This window comes from Leptosomus discolor, chromosome 10, assembly GCF_034619465.1.
Source record: "Leptosomus discolor isolate bLepDis1 chromosome 10, bLepDis1.hap2, whole genome shotgun sequence".
NCBI lineage: Eukaryota > Metazoa > Chordata > Aves > Leptosomiformes > Leptosomidae > Leptosomus > Leptosomus discolor.
The window spans coordinates 18,612,297-18,631,926 of record NC_141400.1 but is presented as its reverse complement, the minus strand read 5'-3'; the positions used below and the strand labels follow the sequence as shown (position 1 = coordinate 18,631,926).

The following is a 19,630-nucleotide window of genomic DNA, read 5'->3' as shown; positions in this document are numbered from 1 at the left end:
GGCTGGAGAACACACAGGCAGCAGCCTGCGGTGCAGCCCCTGCATGAGGAGCCTCCTTCTAGCACTAGTACTGCTGCAGCGGCCACAACGAAGGTGTTTCCTCACACGACGCACACAGCGGGCAGGTACAGAACGAGGAGGAAGCCTGAGACGGTGCTACAGGGGAATTTGGATAGAGAAAAGAGGTTGTAGGGAAAGCTGATTGCTGAGAATATTAAATTTGAGCACCCAGACCAGCCTTTCCTCCTGCCCGCGGCCGCACGGCGCCTCCACCACCGAGAGCCACCTGGCACAAGGCTGGAGCTGCGGCAGAAGGGCCACCAAGGGCTGTGTCTGAGGCAAGCTGCTCCAGTCCTGAGCAGGTCTTCCCCCAGGAGCACAGGGGTGGCTGAGGCAGGTATGGCAAACAGAAGGGACTGAGGAAGACAAACTACACATCTCCGTCTCTTCCTCGCCCTACAGCATGCAGGGGCTGCTCACACACACAGAGCCTCGTCTGGAGACGAGCACCTACAGGAATTTATCCTACAGGCTTCCACCTCGGCACACAATTAGCATCTGGGCTTCTGTGGAGGCAACACAGCACCACAGGGAGGAAGCTCATGTGTTCGGGAACATCCATTTCACACGCAGATTGATTTATTTCTTGCACAAATCCAGGACAAGCTGAATATTAACTACATATACAGCCATAGAACATGTCATCAGAAGGTTTTCCCTCGTAGCACTTCTAACCTGAGGTGTCCTGTTTGTGACACAGGATGCTGGAAAGGCTCCCCTGTGCCCAAGTCCCCCGCTGGAGCATTTCACACCCGCTGATACCCCAGGATCTACAACACGCCCACGTCACGCACCCACCAGGCAAGGGCAGGCCCAGCCGCCTCACGACCAAGCAGATGTGAGCAGCAGCAGCCCAGCCAAAGCACGGGTCTGAATGCTGCTTTAGAGCAAGTTACAAATGCTTTCAGTTGAGCTTACCTAAACTTCATCAGAGCTTACCTAAAAAGCTGGTGAGCCACCAAAACACACCCCCGTCTGGACTGCTTGCTGTTGAACTGCCAACTCCGTTTGAGAAGCTGCCCACGGGTCAGGGGAAGTCATTTACCCAAATCTCCACATCCATTTTCTTCCCGTTAACCGCTGCCTCAGTGCTGTTACTTTTACACTCAGCAATAAGTGACAGTAAGGTTATCTAGTTTCAAATAACTAGAACCATTTGCAAACAAAAGTTTAAAAGCCCTTTATTAACTCCGAAGGGAAACACTGATCTTTAAAGTGAGAGAAGTATGTTTATTAAGGTTCGTTCTACTCTAAGGTTTATACAGAGAATGGAATGCAATACAAGCCAAGAGCACACCTCAAAGATCTACCACACAACCATCCCCTACTCCCTATAAGGGAACTGTAAAAAAAAATAAAAATCCAAAAACCAGTTACTGTTTAACTAGTTGCAAGTGGCTTTGTCCAAAGAAGTTAAGCTTGATATTGCATTAGCTTTGTATGCAATCATTAAGTCTCTACAAGCTGAAGTATCACGTACAGAGGCGTAAGATTTTTCTGTGGACACATTAAACCATGTTTTAAAGAGCTACATCACAAGGGTGGTTTAAAACTGCCTAAAAACCAGCCACTAATGGCATGCACAGGTCAATAACATTAACTTTGGTAATGTCAGTCATTTTTGGTCAAATCTGGATTCCACTTTGAACAGTAACATGTATAAATGCACAGCCATCCTGTGCACAAAGCAACACACTTTGATTTGCTACCAGCTAGAGGCAGGTCTTCAAGACATGGTTGAAGTATTCAAATCGAACGTCACGAGCTCGCTTAGGTCTAGATCACACCTTTCACTAGTCTATAAGGCAAGACTAAAGGACAAGTGGTCAAATATTTTTCTTTTTTTAAATGCAGGACAAGAACCATCTTCAAAGTTACACAGCTTTCAGTAACACTAATCTTCCCCACAATGTTTCTGTAAGAAATCCAGTAGCTTTTACTTCACCTAGTTCCCCAAGACACACTCTAGTTTGTTTTTCTTTCTGAAGCTATCAATACCCTGTAAGTCAGTGTTTTGTTCTCCTTGAGGAAGAGGTCACAGGTGGGTTTATTTACAATGGAGTCAATCCTTAGCACTGTAACTGGACTGGAACAGTTTGAAAGCGTAACGAAAACGATAACCTGAAGTGCCACTTCCCATCCAGAATCCACACTTAGTTCTGTTTTATTCATTGCAGAGTAAAGTAAAAAGACATCCAATTACACTAGTAAAAACTCAGAAGATTTAGATTTGTACTCAAAAAAATCCACGACACATGCAAAGGGAACGATATCCTGCTAACACAACTTCATTTGCTGCTGCATTTGTCTAATATTAACAATTATGAACAGAGCAGTGCAACTAGTATTTGGAACAATCCTTACAGTGTTCGAGTGTCAGGCACAGCACTTCACTTCTCTTCACACCACTGGTTCTCTTTACGTACCTGAAAGAACATTTTAACTATTAATACGTTGCAATGAACTCCTAGAAGCGAGCTGTAAGTTCCCACAAGCGCTCAGGGTCACTGGCTGCAGGAAGGCATAAGCTTGGAAGCAGCTTTAGTTTTTCCATGCAGCATTTGTAGTTGGAAAGTCAGCCTTCCCAACTGACCTGGTTATCAATATACGCCAGGAAATTTACTTCTCATGCCTAGGTTTGATCAAAACTGAAATTTTGTCCACCAAGTGAAGCAAATGGACTAGCTTAAGGCTCCTTCACAGCACTGAAAACAGACCCAAGTGGACAATTCACTGCCTTTGTACTTGAACAAGGCATCTTGTTCCCATCTTTCCCATTTTGCAGTTGGTTTGCTGTTCAAGTTCGAAGATCAATGAGCTCATTTCTTAAAAGACAAGAATCCAAACGCTTCACCTTTCTAGCCACATGCAACACTACACCTCAGCGTTCCTGCTGAGCTCCAAACCAGCAAACTGAGGCTGCCGCAAACACTCCTACGTGCTTTCTTACCAGACCCACATCTGAGCTAGGAAGTCGCAAGGGTTTGTTTTGACCTTCCCAGGCAGTGGGCTGCAAGCATGGTAGACACCGAGAGGTCTTCCACTAGCAGCACCTCAATTAGGAGGGGCTGACGATTAGTTTACATTTATGGTTAACGAGTCGGTTGCATCCCACATTAAATTAGGAAGCGCCACACACTAATTCAGCACAAAACCCAGCTCAATGATAATCAAACCCAGATCAGTACCTGTGCTTCTTCCTCCTCAGTGAAGTCATTCTTAATATTGAATGTCTTGCGAATTTCTTCTGGAGTTTTCCCCTTGATCATGTTCGCCACTGTCTTGCATGTGACATCAAGCAAACCTTTGATGTCCAAGTAATTCGCAGCCTGTAGAAGAGTTTCCAAATTTAAAGCCTCCGTATCAATATTCCACCTCTGTAGACACACTGCCAGAGTTAAGCTCACACCGAAACTGCAGAATACTGTACTGCAAACAGATCATCTCCACTTGCGGAAGCTTCTAGCTAGAACCTTGAAGTAACAGTACCTCGAACTTGCTCCCCAAACAGAAGGGAAAGTCGTTTGTACCATGAAAGACACAACCCCGGCTCCTCCTTTGACAAAGCGCTTTCGGAAGCCTGCAAATACCCGCGATCTCCAGCGCTTGGCATCATTAATGAGCCAAGACAAGTACTGTGGGCTCACGGCACCATAAAGGTACAACTTCTAAAAGTCAAAGCTCAATTTTAATTCGTACACAGATCTCTACAACTCCGTTTCTAGCGACAAGCCCTCAACCACGACTCAAGAGCCACAAGAATAAAGACAGCTGTAGGGCCCCAGGTTGAGCAAAGCATGTTAACAGATAAATGAGAGAGTTCAGCCAAACGCCCAGCACAAGGTTAACGAGCACACTAACAGTTTAGCCAGTGGCTTGCTGGAACTACCTGCCCTCCCCACATCCCCCCTCCCAGTGAAGAAGTTACTCAAGCAGCACAAAGACTTTATCTGCCCCGTGCACAGAGCACACTCCGCAGGCACAGCCATTACACTTCTTGAATGTACTTACCAGGATAAGTTCAAAAAGCGTTCCTTGGTCTACTTTCAGGAACTCTTGATCCCACACAGGGATGTCATCTGTTCTTTTTTCTTTGTTCTCATCATCCTCAGGAGGAGGTGGATCATCCTTGTGATGGGTGCACCACTGAATCACCTAATTACGGTTTTGATATGAAAGTTTTATCCAAGTGATTCTCCCATTAGGCCCCAACTATAACTTCATTTTAGAAGAAATGTACCTTTTTCTCCAGATTAAGGTTACAATCCTGTATGAGCATGCCACACCACCACATTTGTTTTAGAACAATTGATCCCCAATCCTGAATCGCATCTGAGAGAGTAATTAATTACTTATGATCTTAAAAGCCAGCTAGTGGTGTTGTAAAGTTATTAAACCCTGTGCTAACACACATAGGACTGTACAAAGAAAACCTAAACCTCATTTTGCAGTATTTAATCTGTTTGCAGAAACCTCATTTTTATTAAGTAGAATATTACATAGAGGAAGAGTGTAGAGTGGTAATAGCTACCAGCAGGTAATAGCTACCAGCAGGACATGTTCATCCCCGTACACAGTTCACCTGGCAAGTTTGCTTTTTGTTAAAAAAACCACAAACACAAAACAAAACACTAGCTTGGGAATATGAATCTGATCACCCAGACAATGAGGAGCAGGAATCTACTGCAAGTAAAATCCTGTTCCATTTTGCCAACCCAAGAGACTTCCGAAGTTTGAGGGTATGTTCACTAGGAAATAATTCCTAACCCTGTACTTACCCCAGAACAGTCCAGTGCTTACTGTGGCACAACACTTTCCACTTCAGGGCAAAAAGCATCTTAGACACAACATACTTTTTCACTTTTCTCACTTGACCCAACAATTATCACTGTCTGTTACTGACTTCATTGGCACCGAGCACGCACCGTGTTGCTTCAGCGCCATAACTGCCCCACGGGCACAGCTCCCGCCAGCTACTCTCACCACTGCCTGTCCCTTAATCCCTTCTGCCAACATTTGGATCTCAAACAGCCACCTCAGTTCATGGAATCCAATTAAACCAGTGCCTTAACGCCACGGAACACTGGTGCGCACAGATGTCCAGCACCCCTTCAGCACCTTAGGAAGCCTGTCTGGCCTCCAGCTGCTGTTCCAGGTGGTCACCCCGAAGGTCTGCTGCCATTATCTGACAGCCCAGCTCACCCCAGGTCTCAGATACTCTAGATGCCCATGTTCACATGCCTGAAATTGCTCAAGCTTGTAGGTAGCACATGAAAAGTACCTTTAATACAAGAGTTCATAGCAGCCAACTCCGACATGAATTTCACATTTCATTGCTGCCACACAACACCACCACTTCCAGCCTCTTACCTTTTTTAAGATGGCTGCATTCACATTTGGAAGAGGGACAGGGTCATCGTCACCCTCATCATCCATTCCCAAATCTAAAACCAGAAAGATAACTGAGCCATGAGCAGGCAAAACCATTCACTCTTCTCAGAACCGGGCCGCTTCACCAGTTCTCCACTATTTTAACAACACTGAGGCCGAATGGATTGGTAGCAAAGCATCTCTGACTGGTGAAGTCAGAAGGTTTTAGAAAGCTTCGATGAGGCTCTGTGGAGCCATGGCTGCATTACACACACTAGGTTACACCACGTTTAGGCTAAGTGGCTAATAAGGCTGCCTGATGAAGTGAGAGCATCAACAAACCACCAGTTAAACCATTAGTTACTGGTTAGAGCAGAACTTGCTAGTTCAGTGTTCTGGGAATAGGATACATTGAAGAATCAGACAAATATTTATGCATTTTTAACCACTTTCAACAGTTCAACCCACGAGTTAAACCAAAGTGCTCCCACTGAGATCTCCCATCCCATTTATTATTAAATAAGAATTCAGATTGACTGTGGTAAGTAAAGGCCATGTTTTGTCCCCTAGAGGAGCAGTAAGGACGAGCACCACGAAGACACCAGTTATCCAGCCTCTGAAGCACCTGCACTGATTCTCACCAGTGAACAAGTTCACAGGCTAAGAGCACAGCACAAATCCTTCAATCAACAAAGCATTTATACAGCTTCTGATACTCCTTGTTCTAAAACCTTGTCAGCACAGATCTGGATGAAGTTTGTCACTTTGCCCCCTTGATATGGTTAAGGAATCAAAGCAAAAATTGATAGAAAAACATAATTAAAGTTTGGACTTGATACACAGAACAAATACCACATTAGCCACCTCTGATTACAGAAAAATGCCTTTTTTTATTACATAAATGCTAACAGTTGGATGACAGCCTAGCTGTCAAAAGATGAAGATCTTGCAATCAGTTATGTAATTGAGTAGCTACACAGCCCTTCACTCGTTACATGCACAGATGAGCCAATTCTACATCACCAAGGAACTTAATTTTTAAGAACAGATGACTGTCACACCATCATCACTGATCAAATCTGTGCACAATTAAAATAGCATGTGCTTCTGTATTTAGGCAAGTCAACCACTGTTGTTATTAGTGGGATATTAATTAGTACTACTTTTTGTTTGAAATAACTAACTTTGTAGATTCAGCAATTAAAATACTGACGTTACAGTGTATTGCATCTGTCACCAGTTCATGGAAGCCTCAAATGCACACTCCGAACACGGTGGCAGATACTAGTGTAAGAAGTGACCAGTCCAAAATTGTTGGTCCAGGGAGGTAATTCAAGCCATCTCTCAAGTTTAGTCAACTCTGCTCAGCTTGTTCCCACCACCTCCAAACCAGCAGTTTCACATGTTACCAGAAAATTGGTACTTCACTGGTGGTCCCATGATGCTCGACACCACTCTGCCTCGCAGCTCCTCCCCTTTCAGCCCCAGCACCGACACACAAACCATTGTTTATTAACTGATGTTTGACCAGCCGTACTGCAAACGCCTTTCATCCTCACTGGGAGACTGGTTCTCACCCAGATTAGCAAGAGGCTCGCCTGAGGTGCCCAGCTCACACCACTTCCCAGGCAATGGCCCTTTCATCAACACCCGAGTGTCACTGAGCACCGGCAGTGACACAGCTCCTGCCCGGGGCAGCACTGTGCTCCCTAAACGGTTCCAACCGACGGCTGTTGCCTGCTCATGCTGCTCAGCATCTTCAACAGCACCTCACTAACAGAATGGAAGTGTTCATGCCTGGACTACTTCAACCTTATTTTCATGTTTTTATGCACAAGGTGTCAAAACTAGATAAAGATTTTAAAAAGTTAAAATTATGTTATTGGGTATAAAAGAAAGATTTTTTTCCCCCCTAAGTTAATACATGAATACACCCAAAAAACTGGAAAAAACCACCAGCACACAATGAGGATTCACACTAGAGGGATTAGAGTTTGCTCTGTATCCCAGCCATCTGGCAGATTTCCCCTCCCCCGCCACGAGTTCTTTTGTTTCAAATTTATGTCAGCAGGAGATCAGAATTAAGTGTTTACCCCAAATAATTTAACTGCATCCATAAGCCCACAATATAGGTTTCACTTTAGCTCTTTCTTCATTGCATCAGCTTACGATCTTCCTCCCCATTTAAAAGATACTTACATTCAAAGACTGGTTTGTATGATTAAATAAATTTAGGTTTTGGTATTATTAAATGTTCTGTTTGCTTAACTTTTACAAAGCTGAAGCAGGCTGTAGGCAAGGCAGTGAGGTGCTTGCATTTTATGAGCGTCTCCATAAGTGCTCTTAACAAGAGGACTGAACTTTAAGCTTTTTGCCAGAGCGCATCCACCCAAAACCCCTTCAGCTACAACAGCCATCGGTCCGGCTGTGCTCATACCCCACAGCCAGAGCCTCACAGGCCTGGGAGCCCTTTTCCAGCACCGCACTGGTTTGTCTCCTTGGGGCACAACTCCTGTTCAAGAGGGTTTCCTGAACACGCTGCTACCTCTGCACCAGCCAGCGACCCTCAAGGCTTCACACTCTTACCTTCCAGCATAGTCTTTATGGTCACAGACTGTTTTGCAATCTCAACATCAACTTCAAAGATTTCTCCATCTGAACTCTGCAGTTTAATTGAAGGCATCTACAAGAGAAGGACAGTTATTTCCACACAACATTCAGCAGATGTTACAAGTTTAGCTGACTTGAAGATGTTTGTTACCTTTGCTATTTTATATTGCTCCTTACCAACAGCAGGCAGCCCAGGGCCACTTAGAGCAGGCTCAGATTATTCGCTGCTTGGATCAATAGGCCTAAATTCATTAATCCTCACACTTAAGAAACAAGGACTGACAGAAACCTAACATAAAGCATAAAATACACAAAATTTTACTAGTCAATAGTGCTTTTTTGTTTGTTTTTGCAGTGCAACACTAGAGATATCTTTCTCTTGACTTAACTTTCAGCAACACTTCCAAAACACTACTTGTCTTCAAATCCAAAAAATTGCTACTCAGTTTGACTACTCAGATGAAGTCAGATCTCAAAAGCAGTTTTCACATAGCAGCCTCTGGAACAGAATCACAGAACTGAGGTTGGAAGGAACCCCTCTAGACCCCTCTGTCCAGCCCCCCATGCTCCAAACAGTCAAACAGACCAGGTTACTCGGGATCAAAGGCTTTCCTTCAGAAAAATGTTTGGTTTCCCAAAGAGATTAAAAAGCAACACACCACCACGAGGAAGGCTTTCAGCACTCAATACCACTCCTACAAAGTAGGAAGTCAGATCAGCACTTTGTTAGCGTTAGGAAAGACCGAGACGACTACACACTTCAACAAAGCTTTTCAAACAAACTGCGATAAGACCTATAATAATTAGAAGCAGCAGACTTCAAAGATATCCCTACCAGCAAAATAATCAAGCTTCACAAGAATGTATCTCTCCAGGTGTTTAACCAACCCAGAAGTAACACGCTTCATAGAGCGGCCAGTGGGTCACAACTTCTGCCTGAAGCTACACGTGAAGACTGTTTGGGTATCACGGCACTTGAAGGACATGATAAACACGCCTGGCCACATAAGTTTCATAAATCAGTCTCAACAAACTAGTAGGATGTGTTATAAAGTTCCTTTACCACTCACAATATTTATTAGCAGCAGACCATTGCAACAGTTTCATTTTTCCCCCTCAAGTTACCCACTCAAGAGACCTCTAAAGCATATATTTGTAAATGCAGCCAGCAAGGCTCTGTAAAGAGAAGCTCCAGGAACAAAAGAATTTCAAATCAATTTCAATTAATTTTCCAATGTTCCTCCCCCACCAAACCAAAGAGCTATGCATGCTAGGTCTTTACAGAAGTACTGGAACTACCAAAACTGGATCAGCTAGACCACTGTCAGCAAACTCACATGATCCCCTTCCGAATGTCTCCTGCAGCTCCCCAGCACGGCTGAGCCTGACAGTACTGCAACAGACCCAGGCCAGTGGAGGCCAGCCAAAGCACGTTATTAAGCAGCTCACACCAGCTTGAAGTCCTCATTGCTTAATTTCTGCTTGGCAGAGCCAGTAGCTAGTTAATGTTTACACAGTAATGTAACCCTATATGACAGCGCTGCTTCTAATTAAGATGGGTGTTCTGGAGGGACACAGTCATGATTGTTCCAAAGACACAAATGTAGAAGAACATATACACATATCCACAAAAATCAAATTTGGATTAAAACGTAGCTCTGAGTTGGTAGTTAGAACAATGGTCTGAAAAATAAAAAAAATAAGTTCTGGGCATACATTTTTGTTTTAATGCCTCTGTTCTGGCAGTGATTGTCTGAGCACACCCAAGAGCAAGCCCAGCACCAGCTGCCAGCCTTCCCTGCCTGTGTTGAGATTACATAATGCTGCACAACAGAGCCAGCGAGACAGGGATGCTGCCTTCACAAATATTGGCTTCGAGGCCCCTCTATCACCCAAATCCACTTGTATCAAGACCTTCAGGTTCTCATTAAGAATCTGAATCAGGCAGAACAGAGTTAATCTACTGCCTTATCCCTGGTAAGGGATCAGGAATTCATCCAAACTTCATTATTTTTATAACACAGAGCTCAGCCTCCTAGAACATAAAAACAAGTCATTTTTAGCAAACTGCAACACAGCTCTGGGAACAGACAGGCCTTGGATAGCAACACCACCGGGTGACTAAGCAGACCGGTCCTAAAAGCTCCCTTCGACAACAGCAAAACAGGTTGGGAGCGAACCAAGAGACAAACCTGAATTACCACGGTAATTTGCATGGGTAAGCCTGAAATGCAGAACTCGGCCGCCTAAAACAGCGCTACGAGGCACCTCCGCGCCCCCCAGAGCTGCTCCGGAGGGACGCCTGCTCCTTCCCCTCCGCTCCTCCGTGCCACGGCGGGTAACGCGACGTTTATTTAATAAGTAAAGCCTCACCTGAGCCCCCTGCTTGTGCTACAGCTCCCCTCGCTATGAAGGGCTACGGGGGGTGCCCTGGAGCAACCTGACAGCCGCAGGGGGGAAGCTCCAGCTCCACCGGTGCCGGGGGGGGGGGGGGGGGGGGCGCCTCTGCTTTATTTATCACTGCCCCCCTCCGCCCTCCCCTAAAGGGGCCCGCGGGCGTTTCGGCCCTGCCTTGCCCAGGAAGGGCTCAGACCTCAGCTCGCCCCCCTCAGCGGCCCTCCCAAACCACCCCCGGGGAGCTGCTCCGCCGCCACAGCCGTCCCCCACCCGCGCCAGGCCGGGCCGGGCCCACTTCCCCGCACCGAGCGGGCCCCGCGGCCTAGCCCTGCCCCTGCCGCCGCCTCGAGCGCCCACCCCCGCCTCGCCGGTTACCGGGCGATCCCCTCCCCCTCCGCGAGCTCGCAGGCCTCACCGTGAGGAGGCGGCACCGGTTCAGCGCTCACTGGACCTGGCGGCGGCGGCGGCGCTCGGGGCCCAACTGCGGCGGCGGCTTTATATGGCGGGGGGTGGGGGGGGGGGGAGGGGGGGGGGGAGCAGGGGGGGAGGGGAGAAGGACCCGCCTCTCGCTGCCTCGCAACCGCCGGGCTGCCCGCGGCGAACGCCTGAGCAAAACACCCCGCCCTGGCTCCCAAACGGCGCGGAGCGAGGCTGACGGTAAAAAAAATCTACGGGTCGTACCGGGGTGGGGAAGGGAGGAAGCGGAGCGGGAGCGGGTTGCGGGGCCGGCGCGGCGGCGGGGAGTCTTTCAGGCAGCGGCGCGGCCGCACCGGGAGCCGCGCGATGGGCGGGGGCGCCTCGCGTAGGCCAACGGCTGCGGCGCGCCCCCCCCCCCCCTCCCCCCTCCGCCGCCGCCGCCGCCCGGAGGGGCTGCCATGGCCTCGGCCCGGGGCTGCGGGGGGAACCCGGGCCCGGAGGAGGGCGCTGAGCGCGGCCCGGTGCCGCCGCCCGTGAGGGGGAGCGGGGCGTCCCTGTGAAACCCAACCCGCCATGGCGAAGGGAGCCGGTGCGGCCTGTGGCGCTGGCCGGCCCGGTGGCCTCCTCGGGGAACGACCAGCCCGCGGGCCCGGCTGTTGCAAACGGTGATCGAGAGTGACCCAGGCTCGTCAGGAAAAGCCCACGTTGGGTGTTTTCCTTCTCACGGCGAGAAAGCCCCGGGCCGGGGGGCACCGGGAGCGGCGTCAGGCGGCTGCTGTTGGTGGTAGCGTCTCCCATGTAAATACAGCGAAGCGCCGTCCTCAGCGGCTGCTCTGTGAGGCAGCAGGAAACATTTTAACTAAAAAACCCTGTTGTTCTAACAACAGCCTGCTCTTCTTAAGGGGCAATACACGAGCAACAGCTCAGGAGGGTTCACAGCGCTAGAAACGGGTCACTGAACACCGACCCCGGCTCCCACCAGGAGTTTGAGGCAGCTACAGCTCTGCCGGGGGCCGCAGCCCATTAAAGCACCTGCAGCCACCAGCTGCCCAAGGAGCCGCCAGGCTGGAAGAGCGGGCAAGGAGCGAGGAGCCACCAAAACGCAAAGCAGTGCTACGTTGGCACCACCACCCTGCCTGAGCAGTGTGCCTCAGCGCAGGCACCATCTCTTGAAAGGTCAGGAGCCTGTGCTAGGTAGCGACAGCACGAGGTTGTTCTGGAGAAGAGAGATCGGAAGCTTTTTGCTGACCCAGGGGATGAGTCCACCAAAGGAACCCTGAGGAGGCCGAGGTGCTGCGTTGTGCTGTTGAGCCTGGTTTTGCATCAGCTGTCCTTGGCAAGGGGGCTTTTAAGCAGTTCAGCTCTTTACACTGTGACAACCCATGATTATGACAATTTGCTTTGCTTCCAATCTGAATTTAAAACGTTTTTAGAACTGGAGTATGTTTTCACAGCACTTCAATGCAGACATACCCAGGCTACCTGGCAGCAGACTGGTACCCACAACAGCACTGCAGAGCATCAGCCACAGCTTTCCCTTTCCTTAGGGTCCCAGAGGGGCCCAGGCTCTGCACCACACACCCTACTGCCCAAATGACAGTCGTATCCACCAGAAAATATCTTCTAACTGAAAGAATTCTCCTGAGCTTCAGAAAGTCTCAGTTCAGAAGCTTGCTTTGTGCATTTCAGAGGCCACAGCCCAGGAGAGTAGCGTAGCCACAGAAGTATCACAGAAGAAAATCTTCTTCCCTTAGTTTTCTACCTGAATGACAAAACCAGTGACACCACACATATTAGAAGTATTTAATATTAAATAGTCTGTTGGTTAGGGCTGATCTCCAGAGAGCTCAAAGACTCAAATAGAGATTCTCAGCCAGGAAGAACCAACCTCCTAGAGCTCAGGTGACAGTGAGCCTACTCTACATCAGGTCGTATCACATGAAGAGGTTTCTGTACAACTTCCAAAGAGCTGTTGGAGACGACTGCCTGGCTGGGGATCTCCTTTCACGGGCTTTAGGACGCCGAGCAGCTCAGTAGTTCCAGCACACTTGAAGACGACTCTGAGCAAATGGATCTGACTTTGAAGATGGATCTAAATTCCAAGTGTGGTCCAGAGGACCTCAGTGGTCCCTTCCAGCCTGGATGCTCCTGGAATGTGCACTTCAGCAGAACTCTTCGTGACAGTGGAGTGAGCACCCAAAGATGTCAGGTGATGCATATACAGCAGCCTTTGATGCTGACAGAGGTTCCTCAGAGATCCTGGTATTAGTAACCAAATGAGCTGTTTGTTCACCATTCATTAAGACCTAATTATCATATTTGTAATACATATATATGTATTTCTCACATATATAGATGTGTGAAGCCTCCAAACTATGCCTAATGTGACTTTTTGATTGTACCATCACCACATTTAACCTCTTTCCTCCTCAGTCACTCCATCTTGTACTCCAGTACTGAGAACGTCTTTCACTGCACTAGAAAAAGAAACAACACTGCCTTTATTGTCCTCAAATATTTTTTTATTATTATTTATATTAAAACTCCTTGGTTTAAAGGATCAAACGATGGCAGAAGGTGGTCTGTGGAAAACATATCTGCAAATCCTAAATCCCCTTTCCTGATGTTGCCAAAGACCAAGGTTTCTGATTTGGCTCGTGATCAGCGAGCACAAGCTCTCAGACTGCAAATCAGGCTCAGCAGAGGGGGATGGGGTTTGCTCTCTACACAAGACAAATCTAGTAAAACCTAGGAACAGGCAGAAAGCTAAATTCTGTGCTTAATTATGGTCTGTGTATTAATTTAATTCCAAGTGATACTACTGATGAGCTTTATATCACTGCTTTCTAAAGGAGAAAAGTCAGTCTACGGTGGACTTTGAATTTAGCTGTTGAATTAGAAGTCTGGGAAAGTTAAAACAACAAAAACACCCCGCACCCAAAACCAGTGGCAGATGGCTGTCACAGATATTCTATAATCACACGACGGCCACCTCCCACTGTGCCCTACATATCGTACAATGAACCTCCCCAGCTTGTCCAGATGCTTTCTCTTATCTATGCTGAAAAAGCAGCTGCTGCAGCGTTGATAGCCAAAGTCCTGCGAGTAAGTCAGTACTAATAACACAAAGGACTCATTCCTCACTAAAGCTGCAAGGCAAAGAACAAGATTTTTCCAAAAAATGGGTGGCCCAGTTTCAATTGTTAGGCACGCAGGTAATCGTGGCAATGCAAATAATCCTAAACCTGAGCCGTAAAGATAACGGCGCCACGTAGCAGCCGCAGGTAAATTACCATTAAGGGCCTGTTACTCATGAGAACCCAGAGGAGGAAGGGGGAAGCTGAACACCAAAGCAAATACCTGAAAAGATGGGAGTGACCAAGACGAGTGCAAGCTTGATTTAACGCTTACCAGATCCAGAAGAGCTCTGACCTACATACGCGCAGCATCCCCAGGCTGCGGGCGAAGCCAGCTGAGCAGCCACGCCGCCGCAGGGGGACGAGGATTTGAACATCAGAGAGCCGCCTCCCGGACCCAGCACTGCATCTGCTCCACAGCCTTGGATTCTCTTCCTGGCGATTTCTCTCAGGCAAAAATTACCGTGCCCCCCCCCCCCCCACCTCTCAAAACACCTCACATTCCCCATTTTTACAGAGAAACTGGGTTGCTGGGGTATTTTTTCTGCCGGTGGTGATTTAGACTGTGGAGATAACACACTGATGATTTTTCAATACCGCAAGCATGACGTGGAATTGTCAAAGCCTAATGAGAACCAGGCTTGAGAGATCTCCGCTTTGCTCCTTCAAAACTCAGAATCACAGAGTCATTCAGTTGGAAAAGACCTTTACGATCTTCAAGTCCAACCGTAAACTTCACAGAACTCAGCCTGGATTCCCTGAACCGCAGGGAATGGACTCAAGAGTCCCCAGAGCACAGCTGCTCTAGCAGAGAGCGCCAGGGATGATTTACTAGAAAGCGAGATGTGACCATGGAATCTGAACAAGAAAATCTACGTGTAGGGAAAGATGTGACTTGCTGCAAAACAACTCCTTTTTTTCTTCCAGGAATACAAGAAATAGGGAACATTTTTTAGAACAAACAGCCACATCAAGAAGTTAAAAAAAAAAAAATTTGAACTGATTCAGTGTAAATGCAGAAAACATCAGTTATTTATGTGAGAGAGCTGATAGAAAGACATTGCCGAGCTCAAAGGCCTCTGCCACTGCTGTTTAAAGCCATCTTGCAACAACGCAGCAGCAGAAGAGGAAAATTCTTGTTCTCAGTAAAACTCTGGAAAAAGCTGATTATTTCTGCTTCATCAAAACTGGTATTGCAGGAGCATCCTTGAGAAGGTGCCGCTTTTCACCCAAGCGGTACCCCGGGACGGCAAGAGGGTGGGTGGCAGAGCCCACGAGAGTCCAATCGACACCAGCAGACTGACAAAACTCAATAACCAAATCCTGTTGATCAGACACCAACTGTTTGGCAGAGGGTTTTTTATCAGCTTCTGTTTCTTTCTCTAACAACACTCACACTCCCCTTACATAACTGCAGGGATTCGAGATAGTTTAGGAGACTGAAGATAGCGAGGAACAAAAGATTAAAAATAGAAACACACCTACCCAAGCGTATTTGCAGCATCTACTTCCTAACCTCATCCTCCGCACACTTAACCAGACGGATTTTGGTACCGTGTGTGCCCCAGCATCCCCCGAAACCCTTCGGACCCCTCGGGAAGAGCCAAGCGCGGATCCTGCGGTCGCCGTGGCCGCGTTCGTGCTGAGGAAGGTGCTGCCGGGTGAGAGTCACCCACCTCCAGCCCGTTTGGGCTGCCAGATCACAGACGGTGCGTGTCTGAGCCTTGCCGAGGAGGGGAGCGGCTCCCCGGCCCCGCCGGGTCACGGTCACGGTCACGCCGGGCACAGCCGCGCGGTGGCGCCGGGGCTCGCTCCGAGGGACCGGGGCAGGGAGCAGGCAGCAAGGCTCGTCCATGAGCTGAATGAAAAGAGGAGACTCGCTTTGAGTAGTCTTAGGAAGGGCTGGAAGCGGCAATGGATAACCCTGTGGATATTCTGGATAACCAAGCGCGACAGTAAGCGAACAGGGTTGGCTTTAAAGGGTTGCACGGCCCCGCTCTTCAACCTTGGAGCTGCTCAAAGTCCCAAAAGCAGAGTCTGGGCTGGTTCTGACATCACAGACAGTAAAAAGCAGTTGCTTCGAGGTTTCAAAGTCCATGGGAATAAATATGGTGTGTTTCAGAAGTCAGGCGAATTCAAAGCATTTTTAAAAGAGACTGCAGGGAAAAAGGGACAGTCCAGGGACACTTTGAGATGGCCGAGCTAAAGCTAGAGAAACTCACAACCAGGTGCAACGCAGAACCCATCTCCAGCCTTTCTCTGAGAGGGGGAAGAAGGGAGAACAGGCTCCCAGGGAGCCGCTGCACCCTCTCTCCTGGGCAGGGGTCCACGCTTCAGCAGCATCAGGCTGGGATCCTCTTCCCTGAGGACAAACACAGCGGTGGAAGAGGAGCGAAGCTGCCTGCAAAGTGGGTCAAGCGTGGGATGAACGCCGTAGGATCCTCGCAAGCAGGGCTCCTCTAGGGCCCCCCCTTTTTTCTTTATAAAAATCAATAGAGCAGCGATCACTGGCCCCTCTTGCACTCACAGCTACGATAAAGAAGGGGCTTTCACAGCAAGTTTTATGATTAGGCAGGGTAGTGGGGGGTGTTTGTTCAAACTCCTGAAAAACAAAGGCAGGAGGGAGCCAGGCTAAAGCCTTTCAACCCAATCGATCACGCAATTATCAGTTTCAACAGTACACTCTGCTTTGACAGTTCAGCACTTTTGGGTTTAAATGCATAATCCAGAAAACAGTTCATATAATTTAATGAAAGCTTTAAAAAAACCCAAACCAACCCCTCCAAAAAAACAGTTCCCCCCCCCAGTATTTTCAGTTGATGTTTTGCAAACCACGACCCGAGCCCTGACAGCATCACAGCAGTCTGACGAAGGCGCCGACCGGGTAAGCACCGCTCCAGCCCTGCGCACCCCAACTCGGCAAGATGCTGTTTTAACCACAAATGACCTCACGCTCCCCCCTGGAGCAGCACTAGCACCGGTGCCAGCTCAGCTGTGGCTTTTCCTGGCCCAGCCCTGAAAAAGTCCAAGACTGGATATTCTGCAGCCTGTTCCAGTGCTCCAGCGCTCTCCTGTTCTAAAAGCTGTTATGTCCAACCTCGTTTTATAGGTCGAGTAATTATGCAAATAGAATATTTAGGTACCATTAGTGTTTTATAGACCAGCAGCAATCAGTTTAATCTTCATCCTAAAGCTGTTCTGTTCATCACAGAGTCATAAAGAGATCAGGAGCTGTAGTTCAGCCCATCTTAAAGAATAAAGCTTTTAAGCCACAGCACAGGTTTCAGAAGGCTAAACCATGCAGAACTGCTTAATTTAAAACCAAGAGTGTTGTTTCAGCCTTTTTTTCCCCCTGTATATATGCCAAAGAACTCCAGTCCCTTGCTCAAGAGAGCAGCTTGCCTTTATTCTCATCCAGAAGGAGCACAGCCAAATGAATTGGAGCACCGAAATAACTTTCTGAAAACCCACAGCAGGCTGACTCACAAACCGCTTACTCTGCAGGGCTGTTTCAGTGTATTCACGGGCACAGAAAGATTTCTACACCGTCCAGGGTAATTTTTACTTAACACTTTACCTGCTTCCAACCTTCTCCTGAAACTTGCAGAGAACTAATACTCCGTGTAGGGATCGCTGTAGCATACAGAAGGCATCCTACGCATTTGACAAGGCTTCAAAAACCACTGCTTGCAAATGTTTTGCTCCAAAAACTAAGCTTGTGTAAACCATGCATAAGGTTGCGAAAAACACAGACGACAGAGCCATTTGTCTCACGTAAAACTTTGCTTCAACCTATGCAAAAAAAAGGCTAAAAGATATTTTAAGGTTCCATGAGTGCTCAGCATAGACAAAACAAGCAATTAAAGAGTAAGTGTTGAATGAGTGTGTGACAGGGGCGTAAGGAAGTGGTGAGAGGGAAGCCACCCGTTCAGTTGAATTTGGAGCATTTAATTTAAAATTGATCACACTTGCCTCTTCTTACAGACCATTTTTCCTGAATGAACAAGTGCATTTATCCTCCTGCTCCTTAGGTCACAGCTCCTCCACCAGCAGGAACTGCGCTGCAGTATTACTGAGGAAATGAAGGGGGGGGAGGGGGGGGGGGGGGGGAGAGAGGAATATATTTATTGAACTATGCAAAAAAGGCCCAAAATAAACTTAGCACTTGGGTAACAGTTCTGGGTTTGCGTCGTACGTGAGGCAATCCTTTGCCTTGAGGATTCAGGCTGAAATTTCTCTATTGCCAGAGCAAAGCCTTTGTCCCAGGCTCTTAACGCACAATTACTTAATGAAAATGACTCCCAGTGTTTAAGTTTACTACTATAAAAAAACAAACAAAAAAATCCCCTTGGGCAGAACGTGGAAGCATGGATTGGCAGGTGTCAGTTAACTCTCAGAAATCTTGTCTCTACTAACATTTCAGACAGACTTTTGATAGTAACCAGGCGGATGAAGCATCAAACCTTGCAGCAGCAGTACATCCACTCACCACCCTCTTCCCGAGGATTTATTCTGTATCACCCAGGCACACGGGGAAGAAGGGGATAACGAGCTCTGTCTGCACTTGCCTGCGTGTCCAGTACCCTTCCAGGGCAATCTCAGACCTGAAATTGGGCCCGCTGCCCGGGCGCTGGAAGCGGGGACACAGCGCCTGTGCAGCTGTCAGCAGCTGGAAACAGCCCCGCACGAGCCCATGTACTGGTTTACTTGGAGAGAAAGAGGGTCCATCTCCACCTGAGCACACCTTGTCTGTCACCAGCACAGCTCGGCCAGAGCAGAGGGTGGGCACAGGCAGATGCAAGGTGTAGAGAGGACGAAGGGGAAATAAACCTGGCAAATCTATGCACCTCACATCTGTCTCATTTTCCCTTTCAAAACCAAAGTTACTGAATTTTTTCCTCTGCAGGGGTGAGATTTTGTCTCTGGTTTTCAGCTTAATGACCCCTTAGTTCAGAAGGGGAGGCCTCCACAAATGAAGGGTGCTTAGTGCTTCAGTCTGATACCTAAATTAGGATAAATGGCCAAATGACAGGACATCACCAAGTGTGACTTACGTAAAACGCAGTATGGAAAGCTCACAACCCTCCCCAAGGGTCCAACAACAACAGGATTCTACTGACTCTACCCAAATTCTGAGAAACAACAGGAAAAAAAGGGAAGTTTTTAGAGCAGTTCATAGAAAAGTGTCAAGTTTCATTCCTGCCTGCCTTCTGACAATTTAAGCCCCGTGTCAGCCCTCCTCACTCAATGCTGGGTTTAACTATTGTGCTTGAAAAAATACTGAACTACTACCCTCCAGGATTGCCAGCCCCTCCTTTCACATTTCATGGAATTCACCAGTCTTTGTAGTGAAGGAGGAGACACCACCACTGATCTCCAAAACAAGTACAAATCCTAATTTTGCTCATCTCTGCAGCCAGGAACACCACAATCTGAAGTGAAGGAAGTTTTGCTCAGCTGAACTAATCCACCAGCTACCCACAAATCAGACAGTAATTATTTATATTTGAAGTTTTCTTTCTCTTCTTGAATCCTCCAAACACGCTTTTGGCTGGTTAGTACTGCTGGTGGCCAGTCTCCCTCAGAACAGCAATTTTTTGTTCACAACTTGATATTCTCAAGGAAATCTTCAAACAGCC

General features: G+C 47.8%; 1 protein-coding gene across 1 annotated transcript; it reads right to left on the bottom strand.

Moving 5' to 3' along the window:
* Nucleotides 1–1,225: 1,225 nt before the first annotated feature.
* Nucleotides 1,226–10,914, bottom strand: SKP1 (S-phase kinase associated protein 1). The gene is made up of 6 exons (XM_086470889.1): nucleotides 10,853–10,914; nucleotides 8,017–8,113; nucleotides 5,431–5,504; nucleotides 4,072–4,215; nucleotides 3,249–3,389; nucleotides 1,226–2,486 (listed from the first exon to the last, which is right to left on the bottom strand). The coding sequence occupies exons 2-6, from the start codon at nucleotides 8,111–8,113 to the stop codon at nucleotides 2,451–2,453; spliced, it is 492 nt and encodes a 163-aa protein (XP_086327015.1). The 5' UTR covers nucleotides 10,853–10,914; the 3' UTR covers nucleotides 1,226–2,450.
* Between the last annotated feature and the right edge of the window lie 8,716 nt (nucleotides 10,915–19,630).